This window comes from Strongylocentrotus purpuratus, unplaced genomic scaffold (assembly GCF_000002235.5).
Source record: "Strongylocentrotus purpuratus isolate Spur 01 unplaced genomic scaffold, Spur_5.0 spur5_contig_852, whole genome shotgun sequence".
NCBI classification, from domain to species: Eukaryota; Metazoa; Echinodermata; class Echinoidea; order Camarodonta; family Strongylocentrotidae; genus Strongylocentrotus; species Strongylocentrotus purpuratus.
The window spans coordinates 955,640-978,114 of NW_022145560.1; the positions used below are offsets into that span (position 1 = coordinate 955,640).

General features: G+C 40.0%; 3 protein-coding genes across 5 annotated transcripts; 1 reads left to right on the forward strand and 2 right to left on the reverse strand.

Moving 5' to 3' along the window:
* Positions 1 to 1,278: 1,278 nt before the first annotated feature.
* Positions 1,279 to 3,051, reverse strand: LOC105438027 (tripartite motif-containing protein 2-like). Its single transcript, XM_030994845.1, has 2 exons — positions 2,029 to 3,051; positions 1,279 to 1,584 (listed from the first exon to the last, which is right to left on the reverse strand). The coding sequence occupies exons 1-2, from the start codon at positions 3,049 to 3,051 to the stop codon at positions 1,279 to 1,281; spliced, it is 1,329 nt and encodes a 442-aa protein (XP_030850705.1).
* A 5,728-nt stretch (positions 3,052 to 8,779) lies between these two features.
* Positions 8,780 to 13,767, reverse strand: LOC115918939 (methenyltetrahydrofolate synthase domain-containing protein-like). Its single transcript, XM_030995237.1, has 5 exons — positions 13,653 to 13,767; positions 12,758 to 12,871; positions 11,740 to 11,853; positions 11,135 to 11,225; positions 8,780 to 10,097 (listed from the first exon to the last, which is right to left on the reverse strand). Exons 1-5 carry the CDS (start codon positions 13,764 to 13,766, stop codon positions 9,124 to 9,126), a joined length of 1,407 nt encoding a protein of 468 aa, XP_030851097.1. The 5' UTR covers position 13,767; the 3' UTR covers positions 8,780 to 9,123.
* LOC583387 lies at positions 12,563 to 22,159 on the forward strand. 3 transcript variants are annotated; one of them, XM_011664355.2, is made up of 4 exons: positions 12,563 to 12,789; positions 18,758 to 18,840; positions 20,576 to 20,716; positions 21,574 to 22,159. In XM_011664355.2, exons 2-4 carry the CDS (start codon positions 18,796 to 18,798, stop codon positions 21,802 to 21,804), a joined length of 417 nt encoding a protein of 138 aa, XP_011662657.1. In that variant the 5' UTR covers positions 12,563 to 12,789; positions 18,758 to 18,795; the 3' UTR covers positions 21,805 to 22,159. The 3 variants fall into 3 exon arrangements, with proteins under 3 accessions (XP_011662657.1, XP_011662656.1, XP_003728854.1); XM_011664354.2 differs by lacking the exon at positions 12,563 to 12,789 and adding an exon at positions 14,291 to 14,397; XM_003728806.3 differs by lacking the exon at positions 12,563 to 12,789 and adding an exon at positions 17,298 to 17,402.
* Positions 22,160 to 22,475: the final 316 nt, after the last annotated feature.

A 22,475-nucleotide genomic window follows, 5' to 3' on the forward strand; every position in this document is an offset into this window, starting at 1 on the left:
TGTTCCTTTCAATTTCTCGTTTCCTGTTTTTATAATTGGAATGATTTGTTTAATATGTTTATTGTAAATTTAAGGTGCAATATATTTAACAATTCTTATTTCTTTCTAATCTTAATTGTTGTACCTTGCCAATTTCTGTGAAAGTATTGTGTGTTTGTTAATAATTTTGGACGTATTACTCTTTGGACTGATTTACAACGGGTTTTTTTCAACAAACCTAGCCGAATGAATGACTAAATGTATAAATGAATTATAAATGTGTGATAAGCAAAGACAGATAGAAGAAGGTACGGAAATTTAAGATGGTACAGAGTAAGGCCCTTTATAAAGTATTTACGCACAGATACAGTAAACAGCTATGGATAATTACATACAAATAAATTATGTCCTAAATTATAATAATGTACTTAGAGCAGAAAAAAGGAAAAAGAATTATGCCTTCACCATGATTACCAATATATGAATTAGGTAAACAAAATTGGACTAATTGCATATCTATAATACCTTGCATATTTTAAAACAAACGTTTTCGGATACATTGTAATATTTTGAGAACATTAATTTGCTTACGTTGCCACTATACCATGATCACTTAGAGAATCTTTTTAGTATTACACATAGCATTGGAAGGAGGCAGCTGCTCATCCCCCATAATAGCGGGAATGCATGACTGTGTATTGTATTTGCAATGTATGCTTTCAGTCGATTAGAAGGTGTGCTACCCCTCCCCACGTTTTTTAATGTTATTATCTATACCTGAATCTGTCTATAAAATAAACGCCATTTGAATGAGCCCAACGTCTTGATACTATAAGCGTAAACGTTACATAGTTTACTGTCAACGGCATAATGAAATCAGTCAACATTATGAGAGCATTATAATAGAGCAGTGTCTAGACCGACTATTTGACTTAAATTACATTTCGGCACAGACTTGCAAGCAAGGCAGGGGCACTGAAAGGACTGCATTCGGGAATTTAAAAGTTGCGACATTCGATGAACCATCATCTCATAATGATTCGGGCGAAGAGGTGCCCTACTGATAATTATTGGGCAGCGAGGTACCCAAATATCCTCAAATTCAGACATTGAAGTGCCTTAATATATTTTTATCTGGTGTAGGTTGGTGACTATAATAACAGCTGTGACAACGGAGACCAGGCAAGATCGAGTAGATACTATCTATGTGGTGCATTTATTTCACTTAACATACGATCTAAAATGCTGGGGTTTTGTAAGCTTGTTAAACTCCTCGTTACAAATCTGGAAAACTGATATTTACTCCCATGTCTCATGGAAGATGTAAAGCCTATGATCACCATAAAAGAAAGCAATCTCTCCCGTCTTGAATGCTTGCAAAAAGCTATATCTATTTGTATATGCTACGTTTATCTTGAAATCAGTGAGAATGTTTTTGATGTATTTGAGCTCTTTTGTGTACTGAACGATGCTTAGCAGACCCTGACCGCGCTTCACCCATGCAATGATAACTGATTCATCCTGACACACAGCAGGGTAAGACTCATCACCACCTTTGCTGATGCTATGAATAATAGCACCAGACACATCGTTGATCACTTCTACCTGAGACGGAAAGTGGAAATTAGATGTACTCATATTAACGACAATCGCTTGACTGGATGTCAGCGCAAACATCTCGTTTAGTACATATCCCTTACACGTTATCTCTCTAATTGCCTTCCCCCCTTCTGGCTTAAATACCTGTATTTTCTTGCGTGTATTGTAACCTATGAAGATGAGCCCATCCTTGCCTACAGTGAGACCACCATATCTACCATTCACAACATTCATTGTCTCAAACGTTACATCAAGCTTTTCACAAAGCTCTGTGTACAAGGAAATTCTGTTTTTAGTATCGCGTATGACGTATCCACTATTAGGCATGAAGTGTAAGGCACTAACGTTAACAGATTCCAGAACGGTACCTTGTATAATGCCCTCAGGAGAATATATGACTATTCCTCCCTGGGGACAACCAACAGCCATCTCATTGTTTGGTGATATTACCATCCCGCGCATGCTTTTTCCAGCAGGCAGTGGAGCTTCCGTGCGCAGAACCCATTTAGACTTCGTATGTGCAGGGACCTCCCTGGTATTCGTTAGCTGGCCCAACCGGAGTTCATCCGATCCCTGACTCCTGAAGCCAATTCTTTCACCTTCCTCAGCGGTTCTTCTGGGCAGCTCCTCATCTGGCCTAATCTGGTTTAGAAGCACTTCCAGCTGTTGACACATCGCCTTATGTGCGGTCAGAGCCTCTGTCTGGAGGGGGAAATTAAGTCCATCCTTAACCAAGTCCAGAACCTTCTGAATCTCGTCTATCTGCTTACGATTTGACTTCTCAACGTCTCCCAATAAAGTCTTAATTTTTCCTAGCTTGTACCCAACTTCTTTTTTCAACACCGTCTTTCTTTCCTTCAATTTCTCAACTGATTCCTCAAAAGTTGCATCTATTTCACCATTGAGTCGTTCCTGTATGTTATGCACCCTTTTACGCTGGTATTCAACGAAAGTAAAATACTTGTCAACGTTGCGTATCTTTACATCCGCTTTAGATACAAGTTTCTTGACGTGATTCTTTTGCTCGGTTTCATGTGCGTCTGCTTCCAGGATAGTGTGAGCATCCTTTGCATGCTCTAATAAGCCACACTTGCAGCAGACGAACTTGTTACAGTTGACACAAAAACATTCTTCATCGTAGTTAGGATGTTTTTGACATTTGTTCCATTTTCTTTCCAATGATTTGTTTTCTCGATTACTGTTGGTACAGACCTGGCCCTGGGTCTCCACATCTTCAACAAGTGATCTGACTGTTATGTTTGATTGCAATCTACCCACGACTCCACCAGGAACCGAAGTCTCCTCCCTGCACGTAGGACACAACAGCTTTTGATGAGACTCCAGGAGAGACTCAAGACAACCCTTGCAGAAGGTATGGGAGCAGGTCAGGATCTTGGGTTCCTTGAAGAAGCTCAGGCAGATAGGACACTCGAGGTTCTTATGGAAAGTCTCATGCTTTAAGGAAGTAGCCATCATTGACAACTCAAGCACACGACCTGAGGAAGAAAAAACAAATATGTGATTTACTTGGCCAACTTGATCAAAAGTGTGAAATATGTTGTAAATACTTAACTGGCTATTATTGCACTGAAAATGTTAAACATAATGCATCCCATAATTAATAGGGCCTACTCGGTACAACGTAATGAAATTACTTAACGCTTCTTCTTCGGCACTTACTTATGAAGTAGCGATCTAACGGCGACTATGCTTTCAGTAAGAGACGTATGATAGGCCTAATGTTTGATTCAGCAATGCAATGTGTGTGGGCATATCTTTTTTATCGAGTGGGAATTCCCACTGACATTCATAACAGGAAGTGTTATGTTTAACCTTGGCACTCATGATCCGTCCGCTTATCCGAGCCGTTCGCCCACGCACATCTCCCGACTATGATTTTTTTTTCTCACTTAGAGTGGGGAATTCCCACTCGTAAATTCCTTGGATAACATAACACTGATACTATCTGGTACTGCACTGTTTGGTTACGGTTATACGTATTTGTTTAATTCACTTATGCTTGAGTCATGCTATTTGTTATTCATTTTGGGAAATATATGGACATTGAAATTCAACTTGGTGAAATATCTATAAGTATATTGTTAGGAACGTTATAATGCTGCATTACGCATATACTATTTCATCTCACGCCTCTTTTCCTTTCCTCCATCTCTTTTTCTTCCATTCTGATCTCTCACATCCTAATATTTCACTTGTGCACTATGCTTGTTTCTCCGGTTTACCACCTCCTTCCATCTCTTTCTTTTGTTGGACTTTGTTGCTGTTGTTGTAAATGCATATTTGCCTTTTGCATGGATTGCCTTTTAAAGAATATATATGGAGGATAAATTGCTGGTGTCCCCTCCCTATAATTTGGAGGGGAAAACGATTTCCTGTCCCAACTGACAAACATTTGATTGAATTATAATATTTTTGTCATAAGCCAAAGAAAATCTGACAAGAATTTGAATTGATATTTGTGAAAATTATTTGTATATTACCCTCCCCTCTCCCCAGTCACATTGTAAATACTCGATGATGGTGAGGTGCCCGCTACATTATTCTTTATCTTATCGATTCTCTTAACTACAAAATAATAAACAATTGTCCTATAAAATACGTCATAATGTTTGGCTTGCTAGGTTTGCTCGCAAAATTTAGAAGAAAATTGCCCGTACATTTGAACATGGCACTTGATGAGTGCCAGAGTGATGCAAAATAGATATTCTTTGATGAATTTGGGATTGGGGTGATGGGAAACTTTTGGGGGGGGGCCCAAATTTGAAATTATGCGAGCCAAATATTGGTACGTAATGGTAACACCGGCAGTGACGAAATGAGCAAAAACTTTTTTTTTTTTTTGGGGGGGGGGGGATATGGTATATTTTATTTATTCTCGGTTAAAAACAAATACAAAAATTGTGCCCGCATTCAGCAAAAGCTATTTTTCAGAGAGGCCGTGATTACATAAAATTCGAATAGAATATAAAACAATGAAAATACAATTTACAAATTTGTTTAAACAGAATTTTAATTAACATATTTACAGAAATTTAAGTACAAAATCGAATCAAAGGGACAAAAGGTAGACAAAAAAAAAAAAAAATCCGCATCACCCCCACTTTTACATGCAGGCCCTGCTGAACGTTATGAACGAATGATCAGATAGAGCGTAGCGTAAATTGGCGTGGGTATAGGGGCGAAGCCCCGGCGAGGGTCAAGAGTTGGAGCCCCCAGAAGCTTAGGGGTATAGGGTATAGGCATGGGTGTCGATCCCGGGGGGGGGGGGGTGGGGGGATATATCCCCCCAATATTTGAGGTGGGGGGGGGGATGGCCTGTACAATCATCCCCCCCCCCAATAATTCACCATCAACAACAACAAAGAAAGAAGAGAAAAATTAATGATGAGAGCCCGATTAGAGTAGTTAATGGTTATATTATTACTCGCAAGATGACCATCAATATTCACATTTTGCTATCTCATTTTCATAATACATACATAATATACCAAGTAAAGACAACCGTATATGAGACAAGAATAAATTGAATTCTCGCTCATACGGCTTCATCAGGAATCGATGAATTTATTTAATTTGTTCAATCAACAGCATCATAGAAATGCAGTGCGCTAAATGCAAAGACGCAGCGTTAAAAAGCAACGAGCTAAATGTTAAGCGCGTGAGCGCAAAAGTAGCAATCTGCAATGCACATCAGACAATCCTGGACAGTGTAAACATAGATGAACTCTGTGACGAACTCGTAATGAGATAGGAGACAAGGAGAAAGCTTCCGCGCTTCGCGCGGGGGCGGGGAAACTGAATTCAGACAAGGATTAAGAGTCGAGAATGGTACATCGAATCGTCTTCTTTCTTTAATAATCTAATGAAACGTCAGAGCTTCCGCGCTTCGCACGGAGAAGGGAAACTGAATTCAAACAAGGATTAAGAGTCGAGAATGGTACAACGAATCGTTTTCTTTCTCTAATAATCTAATGAAACGGCAAAGCTTTCGCACTTCGCTTCGCGCGGGAGCGGGGAAACTGAATTCAGACAAGGATTTAGAGTCGAGAACGGTACAACGAATAGTCTTCTTTCTCTTATAATTTAATGAAACGTCAAAGCTTCCGCGCTTTGCCCGGGAGGGGGGGGGGAACTAAATTCATTAAAGATTAAGAGTCGAGAATGGTACAACGAATCGTCTTCTTTCTTTAATAATCTAATGAAACGTCAAAGCTTCCGCGCTTCGCGCGGGAGCGGGGAAACTGAATTCAGACAAGGATTAAGAGTCGAGAACGGTACAACAAATCGTCTACTTTCTTTAATAATCTAATGAAACGTCAGAGCTTCCGCGCTACGCGCGAAGAAGGGGAACTTGATTCAAACATTAAGGATTAAAAGTCGAATCGTCTTCTTTCTTTATTAATCTAAGGAAACGTCAGAGCTTCCGCGCTACGCGCGGAGGAATGGGAACTTGATTCAAACAAAGATGAAGAGTCGAGAACGGTCCAACGAATTGTCTTCTTTCTCTAATGAAACGTCAAACTTCCGCGCTTCGCGGGGGAGGGGGGAAACTCCCCCTTCCTGCACCCAATCCCCTAGTGAGCGCGCTTCGCGTGCTCATTACCCCCCCCCCCCCCCCCCTAAAATGAAATTCTAGCTACGCGCTTGGGGAGGGGGTGCAAACTGCCACACGCTTCTATCTCTTGGTTGCTTTGATCCATTGCCGAAAATATTTTGGCACCTATCACCCCCCCCCCCCCCCCCCCAACCACGGATACAAATCGACACCCATGGGTATAGGCATTTAATTACGGTCAGATGAGCATAATCTTGATACCTTATTTGTGACACTGGCAGGACACTAATTGGCGTGGGGTCCATGGGGCGAAGCCCCCAGAAGCTCAGGAGTTGTATACATTTAATAACCGTCAGATGAGCATATTTTGATACTTTTTTTGTAACACTGGCAGGTCGCGAATTGGCGTGGGTTCCATGGGGCAGAGCCGCCGGAAGCTCAGCGGTTTTCGGCAATAAAGTACGGTCAGATGAGCATTTTGATATCTTATTTGTGAACTGGCAGGTAACAAATTCGTGTGGGGTCCAGGCGGTGGAGCCCCTAGAAGCTCAAGGGTCTTATGCATTCAATTACCGTCAGATGAGTATATTTTTATACCTTATTTGTGACACTAGTAAGTCACTAATTGGTGTGGGGTCGAGGGGGCGAAGCCCCCAGGAGCTCAGGAGTTTTAGGCATTAAATTACTGTCAGATGAGCATCCAGGTGCACGCCTTATAGGGCCCAAGGTGGAATCCAGGGGGCAGAGCCCCCGGAAACTCATGGTTTTTAGGCATATAATCACGGTCAGATGAGCAAATTTTGACACCTCATTATTTTGTGACAAAGGCAGGTCACTATTCTTTCCTTCTTTCTTTAGGAATTTGCCATTTTCCAACAAACGCATGAAAAGTATAATTTACTAAAGATTGAGGAAAAATCTCGGAAAATAATGTCATTTCAGCAACATCTGTAAATCACCGGTATCGAATTAGAAATAAACCACGTCTGAATTATATTTGGGGGCATTTGTCACCCCTCCCGCTCCCTAGCTCTCTCCCATCATTTTTCCTTTCCCTTTCTCTTCCCTTCCTTCTCCCTGTTTTGGGTTTCCTGGGGGGGGGGGAGGTAAGGGCTTTTCGGCCCCCCCCCGATCCACACTGTTGGCGGGATAAATGGCAACTGTTCTCCCCTTCTTTTCACCCTTTGCTTTTCTTCTTCCTCTTGTTTGTTCCCTTTTAGCTCTCCTCTTTCCCTGTCCCTTCCTTCTCCCCTTTTTGGGGGGCGGGGGTGGGGGGAAGGGCCTTTATTTGCCCCCCTCCCCCCCCCCCGAACTACAACTTGTTAGCGGGAACATTGCAACTGATATCCCCATTCTTTTTCCTTCCCTTCCCTTTATCTTCTCTTTTCCTTTTTTTCTTTCCCTTTCCTTCCTTCTCTCCTAATTTTGGATGGGGGTAACAGCTGGGAGGCAAGGCCCCCCCCCCCCGACTCCTTCTTTTTCCCCTTTTCTTCTCTTCTTTCTTTCCTTTTCTCTCTTCTTTCTCTCTCTCTCTCTCTCTCTTTTTTTCCGCCGGGGGGGGGGGGGGGGGGGGGGGGAGGGCGAGTGGATCCGCGCCTGGACGTGATCAAGAGCCGGTTTTGCTACATAGCAGTGCATATTGATATAAACTTATGTTCGATTATGAGCCGAGTCTTAGGAAAAGGTACAGCTTTGTTCCTCTTTAGTACATCATTTATTTATTTATCTGGAGCCCATCTCTGGTGTCGAGTTTTTCTCTCTCACCCTCTCTCTTCTCCTCCTCCTCCCTTTTGACCCTTCCCCATCGTTTCCTATCTTCTCTCTCTCACTCTTCCTCCCTACCTCTCACCCTCTTTTTCCTCTCACCCCTCTCCAACTCTTCTCTTCCTCTTCCTCCTCCTCCCTTTCCGGTCCCACCCTTTTCTCTATCTCTTTCCCATTCCCCTCCGCCCCTTACTCTCGCTGTCCATATTGTAAACAAACTTTTTACTACATTGATTGTTGGTGAGCATAATAAATCATGCACACAATGGAATAACATAAATCAAGTTTGTTTGAAAACTAGATACATTTATTGCTTATTGCATACATGAACATAAAAATAGTATGATAGTACGATAGAAATAACGAACAATTTCGAGCAAAAAGTCAAGCTAGATAAGAACACAGTCGCTCATATATTTGGAATATTTTTTGCATTATGGCTCAAGGCATGGGCACACAGAAGATTTTGTTATGTTGGAGATCGGGGTAATCGGGGTAAAATTCAATGAATTATTGAAAATTTATTGCATTTTCTTTGTTTTTTTTATTTGTGGGAACTGCCCCCTACCTTAGCCCCCGCTGCGTACAGTCATGGTTCAGTGACAAAGCAATGGCCTCGTAACTGCGAGGCCCCAGGACCGTGTCGATGTGCCATATTAGTGCCCTTTTGTGGGGCATTAATCCTCATTACTGTCATTTATGACTTAAGGGTGTAGGTTCCCTAGTTGATAATCATAGTAGCATACACATGCTTTAGCAGTCACACAAAACACACATTGTCAAATTATTATTCAATAAAATCTGAGAATGTATATTATTATCTAGATCTATTATTTTTTTATTATTTTTAAAATAATTCCATAAATTGGGGTAAAACAAAAATATTCCAACTATATGAGCGACAGTGTACATTGAAACGATACATTGAAACAATATGGACTGTTGCTAAAATATCATAACTCCTTAAACTCATCTCCACTGCTACATGTGTACATGAATTCATCATGGCATGGATATAGAGTACAAACACGCATACAGACCTGTAAGGTTGACAAACACTGGCAAATTATTTTTCATTAAAATTTGAGAATGTATACTATTTTATAAATCTATTAGGAATTTAACCATTGTCAAAATAATTCCATAAATTGGGATTTTAAAAAAAATATTCAAACTATATGAGCAACAGTGTACATCTACATCATCTAGTTCCATGCAAACATACCGGCTAAATCTCTTCTCCTACTAGAGCCAGACTTATTAACTTTCGACCTTTGACCTGAATTTGCACTTTGACCCTTCATGTCTGTTCTTTGATACATCGCATCTCTCCCAGTCTCATTTATGTGTTCACTCCTATGGCTTTCAGGTTCCTTTGGGTTCATCATGTCTTTTCTGATTCCTTGAGAATGTCTCTCTGCTGTAGTGCTTATTCCACATCCTGCCACATCTCTACCTCTCTGACCCAGCTCTGTAGAGTGAGCACCAGGATTTTTACCACACACCTTTGCAGGATAAAGATTGTCATGGTATAAATCCTTTGAAGAAACAGCTGTGGAAGAGTCTAAACTTCCACCTCTCTCCTCTTTACTATTGCGAAAATCCTTTGAAGAAACAGCTGTTGAAGAGTCTAAATTTACACCTCTCTCCTCTTTACTTTTGCGAAAATCCTTTGAAGAAACAGCTGTTGAAGAGTCTAAATTTCCACCTCTCTCCTCTTTACTTTTGCGAAAATCCTTTAAAGAAGCAGCTGTGGAAGAGTCTAAACTTCCAACTCTCTTCTCTTTACTATTGTAAAAATCCTTTGAAGAAACAGCTGTGGAAGAGTCTAAACATCCTTGTCTCTCCTCTTTCAACCTCACATCGATTCCCATCTCTGCTTCCCGTCGCCTCAGCATCGTCAGGACCGGTATCTTGGAAAATTTCTCCTGTGTCAACAGCTCCCAGGAGATTCCTTTCGGCCTAGCGCGTTTATTCTCGCACCTTATTGTCCGTGTCGGTGTCACGACGAAATCGACACCCAGGTCGTGCTCTCCGAATATATATTCGGGAAGATCATCCTTGACTTGGCAGTCGTGGACGGTTGTTATGACGGCCGTATTCTGGTTAACGGCTCCCATGGAAGACATCATAGCAAACTCCATGTCTGCGTAACCCTCACCCTTACCAATTCGGTATCCTGAGATATTTGAGGATTATAAGACAAAGCGGGGAAAAAGTGGTGAATGGTGTCATACCAACAAAATTAATGTCATAATTAATGTCATTATTAATGATTAGGAATCAGACACAATGACCATAATAATGTCACTACATGTGTGTATAGTGAAAGACCCTTCCATAATCAGGCATATACTGCTCAAGTGTATGTTATGCAGGGCCCACTGGAAGAGCAGTTTCATATTACTGAAGTGGCTACCCTTGGTAAATAAAACGTTATTATTATTATTATTATATTAAGTGTACATTACCAAAATACCAGAAACCTTTGCAACATGGATAAAATCTGCTGTTTTCAAAGCAAGAATATTTTGGAAAGTCCCAAAACATAGTGCTCTGGTTGACTTGTTTTCCTGCTCTATACCGGACCATTCACCAAATCAATGAAATTTGCTTAATATTAACAAATAGAGTTGCACCATTTGTTCTTCTCGTGTTCTTCATGCAACACAAAGCGAGAATGACATCTGACGTGACCACTGTCAAGCTACACAGACTGGCTAAGGTTATAAAGAATTGTATTCATTTGTCCAGAGATAGATTCTGATTTCGTTGACTATCTTGCATGCATGAATATCAGACCTGCCAAACTCTGGAGTTCAAAAACTGCATTCTTTAATCTCAAAAGTTGTATTTTACTGACAAAAATTGTATTGAAAAAAAACATGGATCAATGCCTCTTACAGTTCCTACACACAAGAAGAAATTTGTGTATGGATCATTGGTTGAATATGTATGATTTGATCATGACTGGTGTGTTCGATGAACCATTAACATTCCTAAATTGCTGATGTGAGATGCTTGTGAGAAAATTTACAGGACAGAGTGGGCATGTTGCCATCAAAAATGACACACATACACACGTTTTTGTTGTTGTTTGTTTTTATTTTTGTTGGAAAATCATATTTTATTGAGGAAAATTGTACCGTCGCATTTACTTCTAAAAATCGTACTGGTTGGTAGCTCTAGAATATCAGTGTCAACAGGAAGTGTTACCTTTAGGAGAGACAGCCACTGACCCTATGAGGACCAGGTCAACCTTGACCTCTGCATCCAGACCTACTGGTGAACTGTACTGCCTCACTCCCTGCATAAAGAAAAAGCATAACATTATCATACAATAATAATAATAATAGTAGGCATTTATATAGCGCCGTCTATCTAGAATCGAGGCGCACTAATTATTACCCCGGCTTTAGCCTAGCTGCCATTACAGCGCTCTAGCATTTCAAGGAATTAATTCCTGCCAGGTACCCATTTACCTTACCTGTGTCGAGTGTGGCAAATGAAGATTAATGCCAATGACATTAGTGCCATGTCGGGGATAGAACCACAACCTTTCAATTTCAAGTCAAGTGCTTAAACCACTCGATTACGACACTTCTACATATCAGGTACCTACTAACGACACCTGGGTCGAGAGTGGCAAATGTAGATTAATGCATAGCCAAAGGACATTAGTGCTGCTGTTGCAGTAGCATTTTTAACACAGTACCTTGTGGTACCTTATCCACATATATCAGCTAAGTATCCACTTACTAAACCTGTGTCAATAGTGGCAATTGTAGATTGATGGGGAGGGGGAGGTGGGGATTAGCTACCTGTGAAGATGAGCAGGTCCTAAGCATCTTCTTGTTGGCTCCTGGGGGAGGGGTAATCCTGTTGAAAAGACCGGTTCTGAGCCGAGGGGTGGGAACCAGGAGGGTCTTGTGCGCCTGAAGATGGAAACAAAATATTAACAAGATGGCCCAAGCTCTTCTCTCTCTCTCTCTCTCTCTCTCTTTCTCTCCATATATGAGCTCTCCTGTTATCTTCTGTTCAGGGACCCTTTTCACAAAGCCTTTTTTCAACGACAAATGACAAATATCATTGACAAATCTGCCGATAACCAATCAGAAGCAAGGATTTCAGTAGCTTATAACAACAACTGTCATTTGTCACTAATGACAAGTTTTGTGAAACACCCCCCCCCCCCCCCAGATATCTCTGAAGAATAGCCAGGCTTTTGTGGAGTTGTGTCTCCTTTCCTATACAGTGAAACCTGCTTTAGCTACCACCTGTATAGAAAGACCACCTGCCTAGTAGGACCACTTTTCTTATCTCCCTTGAGCGTTCTTCATAGACAGGTTAACTGTTTTGGGGAAATTCTTAACCTAATGAATGTGAGTTGACTTGGTATATAACACAAACAAACTGATGTCTGATCATTTCAATACAAAGGCTCTCCATCAAGTAGTGGGTCCAGGATTATTATTATTATTATTATTTATTTGTTAATTATTTTTAAATTATTATTATTATTATTATTATTTATTTTATTTTATTTTTTATTGATTCATTTATTATTGTTATTATTATTTTCATTTTTGGGGGGGAGGGTGAGGGGAGAGGGCATTCCCCTTATGCCCCCGCTTGAATAATCTGTGCTTATAGGTAAGAGAAGTTGGATCAGTGAAAACCATTACTCCTCACGGTCTAACTCGAGTTCAATAGATAGATGCACTTCTTCAGCTCAGATGCCTCTTAACTGCACATCTCGCCTTTATCGCATTGAGTTCTACCCCCATGGATGCATGTCATATCATACACCAACAAAAAGACAATCAAGGATTGGCTAACCTCTAATGCCAGAAATCTTGCTTGTTGTTGAGGTTTGTCTGGATTCACTTTTATCGTTTTTGCTTTCTGGAAGATCTCCATGCTTCCTAGTCTATTGCAGGCTTCAGCTGCCCCCTACAGGTACAAATAGAAAAGGTATCCGGGGGTGTTTCTCAAAGACTAAGATCGACTTTAAGCTGGACTTAACTATGGTAGGCTGTTCACGCCACTGGTTGCTCTCACCATTGGTCTCTCAATTACGATCTATAGATTATATTTTTTCCTTCAATAATGAGTTATTAAAAAATGTAAATTCTGTAGATTTGTGACCATGATTTGTAAGTCCCTTGAGAGAGCGATGTCAGTAAATTGTGAGAGCAAACAGTGGCATGAATGGCCTGCCAATCCTGCCATAGTTAAGTCCAACTTAAAATCGATCTTAAAATCGATCTTAAAATCGATCTTAGTCATCGATCTTAGTCATCCTAGCCATTGCTAGGTACTCATTTACACCTGGATGGAGAGTTGCAAATATGGATTAACATTCAATTCAATTCAATTCAAGTTTATTCAACACTCTTCATAAAAACATAAAAATACAGCATGGAATGATAAAAAAAATAAAAATAGCGATAACAAATAACAATGACAATTTATAAGAGCATCTGGGATACTGTAGGCATAAAGGAGGGATTCCTAATTCATGGGCGTCAATCCTTAGGTAATACCTATTGTTCAGGGGGGTATCAATTACAGATCTGAAAGCCTACCCCTAAAACACACAGATACAGGAAGAAAAAAAAACACATCTTGCCATGCAAGGACAAAAGTGTGATTCAACCCCCCCCCCCCCCCCCCCATCTCTTGAATTGAGAGTCAAGTGAATGAAGCACTTCCACATTACCTCAATCCTTACCTTGAAGTTTGGTATCCTGTGATGAACCGGCCGTGGGAACTCAGCTAGGTCATGTTCCTCCAGATAATCCCAAACCATCGTTCGTATACTCTCCTTACTGCTGTATAAATCCATGACCTTTAATATCTGTAATGTGTTAGTGGATTACGGAAAGAGATGGTGATGATAATAATAATATTCCGCTTTTATATAGGGCTTAATACATCTACCATGTCTCTAAGCGCTTACCCCGGTCATTGGATTCAATGCTTCAAAAACTGTTTGACCAACAATGACGGTCCCATCCTACCGGATCGCCCGTCACCCATGTTTCATGTTTAAGCAGAATATTTCACGACCTGATTTACCTATGGCGACGCAAAGTATGTTTGAAGACTTAGTTGTAGACATGGTAGAGGGCGCCATTCTCATCAAATCAATCCTCACATATTCATTGTCAAAATATAGTTCAACTAACAACCAATTACTTAAAGGTTCAAAGTTTCAAACTTATTACATGTGAGGGAATGAGTAATAGCTCTTTCTTTATAATGCAAATTAGTCAGGGGTAAAAGGAATGTACCTAACTAAAGAGGAGTGATATGCCCCAGTGGACATACACTCACTGTATGCAGGTTGAAGCTCATAGTTACATGCAGTGAGCAGAGATGAGACTGGTTGTAGCTGTGCCTACATGAAGCTGTAATTGATGTCTCATCCTGATATTCTTGATGTCTAAAGTTGGTTTTGGAAACGACCTTAATATGTGAGTACAGTATATAATTAACTCTCTGATGTTAAGATTTGCCGAGGAGCTTAATTGGATAGATTATAATTTGTGTGAAGAAGAGGGAGATTTAACTTTAATTTACATGAAGGATGCATGCTGGTAGTAATTGAGTCACGCCTATTAATGCTAGAAAGGCGTGTCAGTAAGACATTATTAGTATAACTGCTTTTTGGTAAGCCTTGTATTCATAAAGATAGGTTCTGTTGGTTTTCTTGTGGAATTCAGATTGGTATGCAAATGTTTTAATAACTAATTACAGATATCAAATATAGCAATCTTCTCTAGAGATGAGGTGACTTAAATATTGGTAGATGCCATGTTCCACTGCATTTGTATCGTGATTAGTTGAGTATGTTTCTATATTGCGTAAGACTGATAGAATGATAAGGATAGCTCACTCATTTGCAGAATTGTATTATAAATATATGTATGTGAAAGTAATAAATAGGGAGTGGCCTTCATGGCAGATTTATTTACTACATGCATTTCATTGGCTGAGGTAAACTCAATATATACAATGTACATGTATGAACTAAATTGCAAACACTGTATATATTTTAGGCCTCATATATTTGTAATTATGGATCTCTAGTTTTTCTGCTCCGAAAAACAGCCTTAGCAAGTAATTATTTGTGATCGTAATGATGCAATACTTACTGTATTTTTTTGTGTCTTTTAATTTTCTACAGCAATTGAAGTGACTTTGTGCAGTCATGGGTCTTTTACCCTCTTTTGTTACTAGTTGAACAGCATGAAATAAAGATTGGCCTCATACCCAATAGAACCGCAACAACTGCTTCGTCTGATTTATGACTTCGAGTTGATACCCTCACAACACTTTCGTAATTTCCAGTGGTCATTGGAGTTAATTAGACTTAAAAACATTGACTAATGATACAACACAATCTTCAAGGCCTTAACTTAGCAACCAAAGACAAAAAGTACTATGTGTGGGTCTGCATGTTAAGACAATCCATGATCCATCAATTATGTAGTTACAAAACTTCACTAGAAAGGAATAAGTTAGTTAATCTAGGGAGGTGAGACCTCCATGGTTAAACATTGAGTTCCATTCTTACATGATCATGATCATTCCATCTCCAACTTACCACCAATAACGCCTCCAACTCCAAGACTCCTCGGCAGCCACAACCCACTCCAGCAAAGCATAGAGAGGCAATGCTTATTAACCTCTAACACTGCACTAGGTGTTAATAGGCAGTATTTGAATACATGAATAGTCAACACACTCGTAACACAATAATGCCGATGCGGTTGATCGACAAGTTTTACAGTGGACTCACAATTTGAATTTATAAATTATTCTTTCTAACATCGGAAAGTTGAAGAAATTGTATTTTACTGTTATTTAGGTGTCATCAACTGTCACTAAAGTACCGATTTTGAGTAAAATCGGTTGAGTTTTGTACAGTGGTGTTTGAAATGTTGAGAATCAATAGCAGAGTATTTAATACACAGCCAGGATAAAAATGCAGCTATGTGGGATAACCCGCAGTTGTTGATAAAAAGCACACCAACGTACGAACTCGCTATGATTGCGTAATCGTGAATCGTGCCTGTTGTTGTTGTTGTTGATGCACGCGTACCAGTGGCGGATTCAGGATGGAGGGGGGGGGGGGGGGGTGGTGGAGGGGAAGGGGGTGGAGGGGGTGGGGGATCGAGGATCGACGCCCAGGGGGGGGGGGGGGCAAGGGCTAGGGGCTAGGGAGAGACTGGAAGGGGATATATGCGCGAGGGTGGATGGGTTTATGCGCATAGGTATAGACTATAGAGTATGAAAATCTTCGCCTGATCAGGCTATAGGGAGGGGGGGGGGGGCTGATCGAGGTCGCCCCTTTCATGTCTTCTTTTCATTTTCTCATTTTGCCAGAGAATGAAGCGAGAAAAAAAGGAAGTTTTTGTTGTGAAATATTATGCTATGTAGTCTCTAAAGTTTCGACATAAATATACGCTACACTGCATCGATATAATATGGTATGGGCTCAATATTATAAATTGCCTATATCTTGGGACATCGATCTCACCGATCTTGAATGATGGTGGGATTGCAGAATAGGCTGGTTGGGTGCTGCCCCCACGCCCGCTCTTTATGTGTTATGAAATGATCGAATACAGTTTGAAATTGACAAAAATAAAAGTGTGCATGTCTATTCTCATTGAACATAATTGGCCCAATTATATGCCTATTTTCTGACATTACAAAACATTATATTCACAATCAATAGTGAATTAATGTTTTCCTCATTTTTCGCGTAGCTATACTGATGTCTTTAACTTAGTAAAATCATGCATGCCTAGAGCATTTTTAAAAAACTATATTCAGAGTACAGTTGCGTTCACTATAGCTGGCCCGATTGAGGGTAAATAATCATGTATTAATTACATTTCTGGTACTGTATATTATGTCCTACATTCATCATAACCACGCAGACACGGCCTAAAAATTAAAGCTCAAAATATCTTTGTTTAATTAATCGTCCCCAAATTCTGTCATAAGCCAATAATGCCCCAACATCCCAGGGAGTCGCTCCCAACACCACAAATTGGGCTTCGTGCATTAATACTGCGCCCTGTGATATAAGAGGCACCCATTTATTAGCATGCAGAAATCGCTCACCCAAAATAGCTTTTTAGCGTATTCCATTATAATTGTGGGGGTAAAGTCTATATCGTAGGGTTACGTAGCAATATTTTTTGCCATATTGGTAATGTAATGATATCTTGTAGTAAATAAAAAGAATAGAAAAAGTCTTTATTATATAATTTTTCTTACAAATATAACATTTTATTTTGAAAATAATTGACTTTTGATGCAGGAGCTTGGATCATTTACCTATTTTGTAATAATGAACCGCTCTCAAAATCGGGGAATGTAAATAGATCTGAGCATGCAATGGAGAATAGAGGGTAGATGTTGACAGCTGATTTGGACAACAAACATCATCGCAAAATGTCTGCCCGTAAGTCCAATAATCATAATTTAGCAAATTCTTTTCAAACCATGAATATTTTACATTACTAATGTATGAATTAGGTGTGTATAAGGTGAACATGGTTTAAAGATATGTCGATTTTGACTACGAACAGGACTGCATATTTTGTGATGGAGAGTTTTAACTTGTATTCATTGCATTGACAATACAGCAAAATCAACCCGTGGGATTTTGTGTGCAGCTTGTGCAACTTCACTACAGGGCAGTGTTGCATGTTGTTGAGTTGTGCATAGCCATAGATAGACCTGCTCTTTGATTGAACAACTTGAGCCCTGAAATGTTATGAGATGATGTTAATTAAACAGCGCTCCTACTTAACACAAAGCTTAGCAATATTGATTTTTGCGATTGATTGCACGTGTTAATTTAACTCCAGATCCAGGGAGTTCCGACGGAGTTGGTGTTAATTATGATCGATTCATTTAAGGTAATCAATCGCAAAAACAATTTTACAATCAGTTTGTATTCATGGCTATTAAGTATTTGATCCTACATATTAAAGTACTTTTGTTTAGCCACTCTTTGGCAAAAACTGACCATTTCTATTGATTCCTGTCCAAATCAGGCGAAATTTTCAGTCAGACTCGATTAAATTTTGGTGGTTGGATTTGACATCAAAATTCAATAAATTTGCGCTATTACTACTACGTGTATACTGAACAGTCGTTCTCATTGCATGGATTTACACAGCTTGGACGTACCACTTTTGTCATTTCAATCGGCGGCTAGCATTTTGTTGTGCTGCACTGGTCGAAAGATGTCAACCCGCGAGCTGAAAAATAGGCTTATAATTGTGAATCAACCCTATTGGTTATGTTAACAAACATCATTTGATATCAGGCCCAAGGCCCAAAATACATGGGAACGAAGCGTGTGGAGAATTTTGGTCTGTTTCGCGAGCGCTAGCGTGCGCTGACTGTTAATCAAGTCCATTCGTTTACGTGCAATTGTCCAAAAGAAGTTGTAGATGGCATTAACCAATATTTTCCATGTTACACCCCCTTTAAGGATAACTTGCAGTCAAATCTGAGCAAACTGCTGTGACCTTACGACCTCGTGTGGCTGATGCTAGACTTTCGCACCAGGCGCACAAAACATAGCTCTATGGTCTTAGATACAAGGAGAGCGGGGGCATTTCACAAAACCTGCATCCGTGACAAATGACAATTTGTGTTCTAAGCTACTGAAAAAGTCTGAAATCTTTGCTTCTAATTGGTTATCAGCAGATTTATCACTGATTTTTGTTATTTGTCATTGAAGAAAGGCTTTGTGAAACGCCCCCCTGGTCATTTAATATCTATGTATTTTTCATTACATTCCAGCATACACAAGACTCCAAGAGAACAACTTTCACCATGGGATGCGGTCACCGTATGCTTCCTACCCTGGAGTATATACCCAGGCGGTAAGTACTAAGTATATAGTTCTGTATCAGCCTCAAAAGCATTACAGTGTGGGGTTCCTCAAGGTTCCCTCCTTGGTCCCCTTCTTTTCCTTATACATAAATGATCTCAAAAATTCCTCTGATATCTTATCCTTTATCCTTTTTGTTGATGATTCTAACATTTTCTATTCACATCGTGACCCTCACACTCTCTTAGATACTATAAATAAAGAATATTTTTTGATTTTATAATTTTATTTACTTAACTTATTCAGGTTACGATGCAAGGGCTAAAGTTATTTCAAATTGTCCTTTTTCTTTCCGTCATTGCTACAAAAATGTATTTACAAAATCAAAGTTATGTATTTCTATATTTACAAATCGTGTTTCTATAAAATATTTGAATGAATCTGAAATAAATATCAATCGACAGAAAGGCTCCAAGTCCATGTACATGTACATGTTGTAAAATTTACCAATTGTTTGTATAGAGAACCATTGATGTTAAACTTTTCAACATGTTGCTGTTTTAATGTTTATTTGTTTTAAATTTGTGATTGTCAAGGCGCGATAGCTTAGTCGGTAGAGCAGTGATCTGGTGACCCAGGTTCGAAACCAAGGCGATGCGCTAGTGCCCTTTGGTAAAGCATTTATCCTCATTACCAGGTCCCTAGGAGAGGACTTAAAGCCGTCGGCCGTCTGGTTGCTTATTTACAAGCGTTTATGCTTTCTTAGCAGTCAGGTAAAATAACCACCACCACCACCACAAAATGCTATAGAAACTGGTAATATAAATCAGTGTTTACCTTTTTATGCCTCCGCCACCGAAGGTGGTGCCGGAGGCATCATGTTTTCGGGTTGTCCGTCCGTACGTCCGTACGTCCGTACGTCCGTCCGTACGTCCGTCCGTACGTCCGTACGTCCGTCCCGTTTGACCGTTATCACAATATCTCAAGAACCATTGAAGATTTAAACTTAAGACTCGGAAATAGTATTTATCACCATAGGAAGACGATCTGATTAGATTTTGGAGTACGTAGGTCAAAGGTCACAGGTCACAGAGGTCAACTTATGAAATTCCTTGTATTGAGTTTGTTAGCGCGATATCTCAAGAACCATTTGAGATTTAAACTTCAAACTTAAGGATAGTATGTATCACCATAGGAAGATGATCTGATTAGATTTTGGAGCACGTATGTCAAAGGTCAAGGGTCACAGAGGTCAACTTATGAAATTCCATACATTGAGATTGTTATCATGATATCTCAAGAACCACTGGAGATTTAAACTTCAAACTTAGTGATAGTGTGTATCACTATAGGAAGACGATCTGATTAGATTTTGGAGCACGTAGGTCAAAGGTCAAGGGTCACAGAGGTCAACTTATGAAATTCCATACATTGAGATTGTTATCATAATATCTCAAGAACCACTGGAGATTTAAACTTCAAACTTAATGATAGTGTGTATCACCATAGGAAGACAATCTGATTAGATTTTGGAGCACGTAGGTCAAAGGTCAAGGGTCACAGAGGTCAACTTATGAAATTCCATACATTGAGATTGTTATCATGATATCTCAAGAACCACTGGAGATTTAAACTCCAAACTTGTTTAAATTGCTCTATGGCGGAGGCATCATTTTCGACTGCGCGCAGTCAAAATTCCATCTAGTTTTCTTCTGTAATAGCTTTAAGTTTGAAAGCACTCTGTATTGTTTGAATTGAAACTCTTGTTTTATTTTTGTGTTTTTCAGGTGCGTCCAGTGGTCTCAAACATCTCTGTGATAGGTGTCCAGTACAATGGTCCTCCGTGTAGAGACTATCTCGGTCTTGCTATCTTCGTCTTGGTCTTCTTTCCCCCCATTGGTCTCTTCGCTATCCTCAAATCTAGACAGGTAAAATTAAAAGCACCATGCCTGGAATTGTTATCCCTTTAATAAGGGAGTTTACAGATAGGACATGGTACAAATGACCCCAAATATCCACAGATCTTTACACATGGAGAAGTTCCACTTTGAGCATCTTAGAATAATAACTGCCAAAGTCCTAGATGTGTTTCATGAATACCTTTTGTTTGACCTCTTGAAAAGAATACTTCCACCTGCGTATCATAGAATGTACCGTTGGTGCATAAATGAATAATGTTACATAACTTTCATGAGCGCATATCCAGTATTCATCTCTGTGGGTTTTACCATTTTGGTACAAATAACCTTTATCTGCCCATGCACAGATTTTATCTTTAAACTCCCTTATTAAGCCCCACTGCATTTCTTATAGCTACTTGCGCCCTCTATATAGCAAACAATGCCTAATCAGTGTCTGTGTGTCCCCCATGATCCCCTTTTTCTTACGTTAATTGAGAGCTGATTTGATTAGATAACCACCTGTCAGTGACTTTGCAGGGAGTTCTAGTCCCCCTGGCCAAACTAGTGCAGACAGGCTTTAAGTAAAATATGGCATTAGGAATTGATTTCCAATTTCAACCGTCACCCTTGTAGAGATTATCTCGGTCTTTTACCTCTCATTGGGCTCTTTGCTAGTCTCGGGTCTAAACAGGTAAGAACAATATATACCTCCGGTGTGTTAAGGCCTATACCTTATTTTATCTGTTTAGAGCAAGGCTCAGCAAGCAGAGGTAACGCCCTTCTGGCTCTGAACAGATGATTAATCGTTTGTTCTAATTCTATATATTTTGATTCCGCCTTTTGATGACTTTGATAGTTTACACGTCTCTTGTATCTGCCGACAGGTGCGTGATCGTGCGTTGGTAGGTGACATCATCGGGTCGCAGCGTGCCTCAGGTACGACACGACGCCTCTGCTATGTGGGTCTCGCTATCGGTTTCTTTCTCTGGATTGCATTCCTGACTGCCGCCATGATCATCTTCTCGCAGACGGAGAAAATGGCTTTTGGCGAGACGTCGCATCCCATCCCCGAGACGCGGCACTTCAATTTCACCCTCATCACGGGCCCCCGATAGGCATTTTCCTTTCGGACTCCATCTTTTGGTGAAATTTAGTTGTTTTTAATTTTACATTTTCTTTGGTATTGAGACTTCCATTTTTGTTCCAATTATCCCATTATATTATATCATATTACGTTGCTCTCTCTCTCTCTCTCTCTCAATTTCATCCTCATCATGGGCCCCCGAAAGGCAGTTTCCTTTTGGACTCCCATCTTTTGGTGAAATTTAGTTGTATTAAATTCAACTTTTTTATTTGTCTTGAGACTTCCATTTCTGTTCTCATTTGTCCCATTTTATTACTTTATATTACGTTCCTCTCACTCTCTTTCTCTCCTTCTTTTTCTCCCCTTCTTTTTCTCCCCCTCCCTCCTGCCCTCTCATTTTGTCTCCCGCTTTCTCTCTCTCTCTATCCTTCTCTTTCTCTCTCTCTCCCTCTCTATCTCTCTCTCTTCCAGCCAGGGTAAATTACCAGTGTATATTTGGCCAGTCAATTTTTTACATTTTGTTCCGTGATAGTATTTATATATTCTTCAGTTCTAAGGCTATAATTTTGAAACAGATAGGTGAGGTCCTGGGCCCCGTTGCACATAACTTACCATCGATGGTAACTTTGCCATCAATGGAAACCTTAATTTTAAGTGGCTGTTGAGCCTGTAACCATGGTAGTTGGAAGTTTTATGCACAGG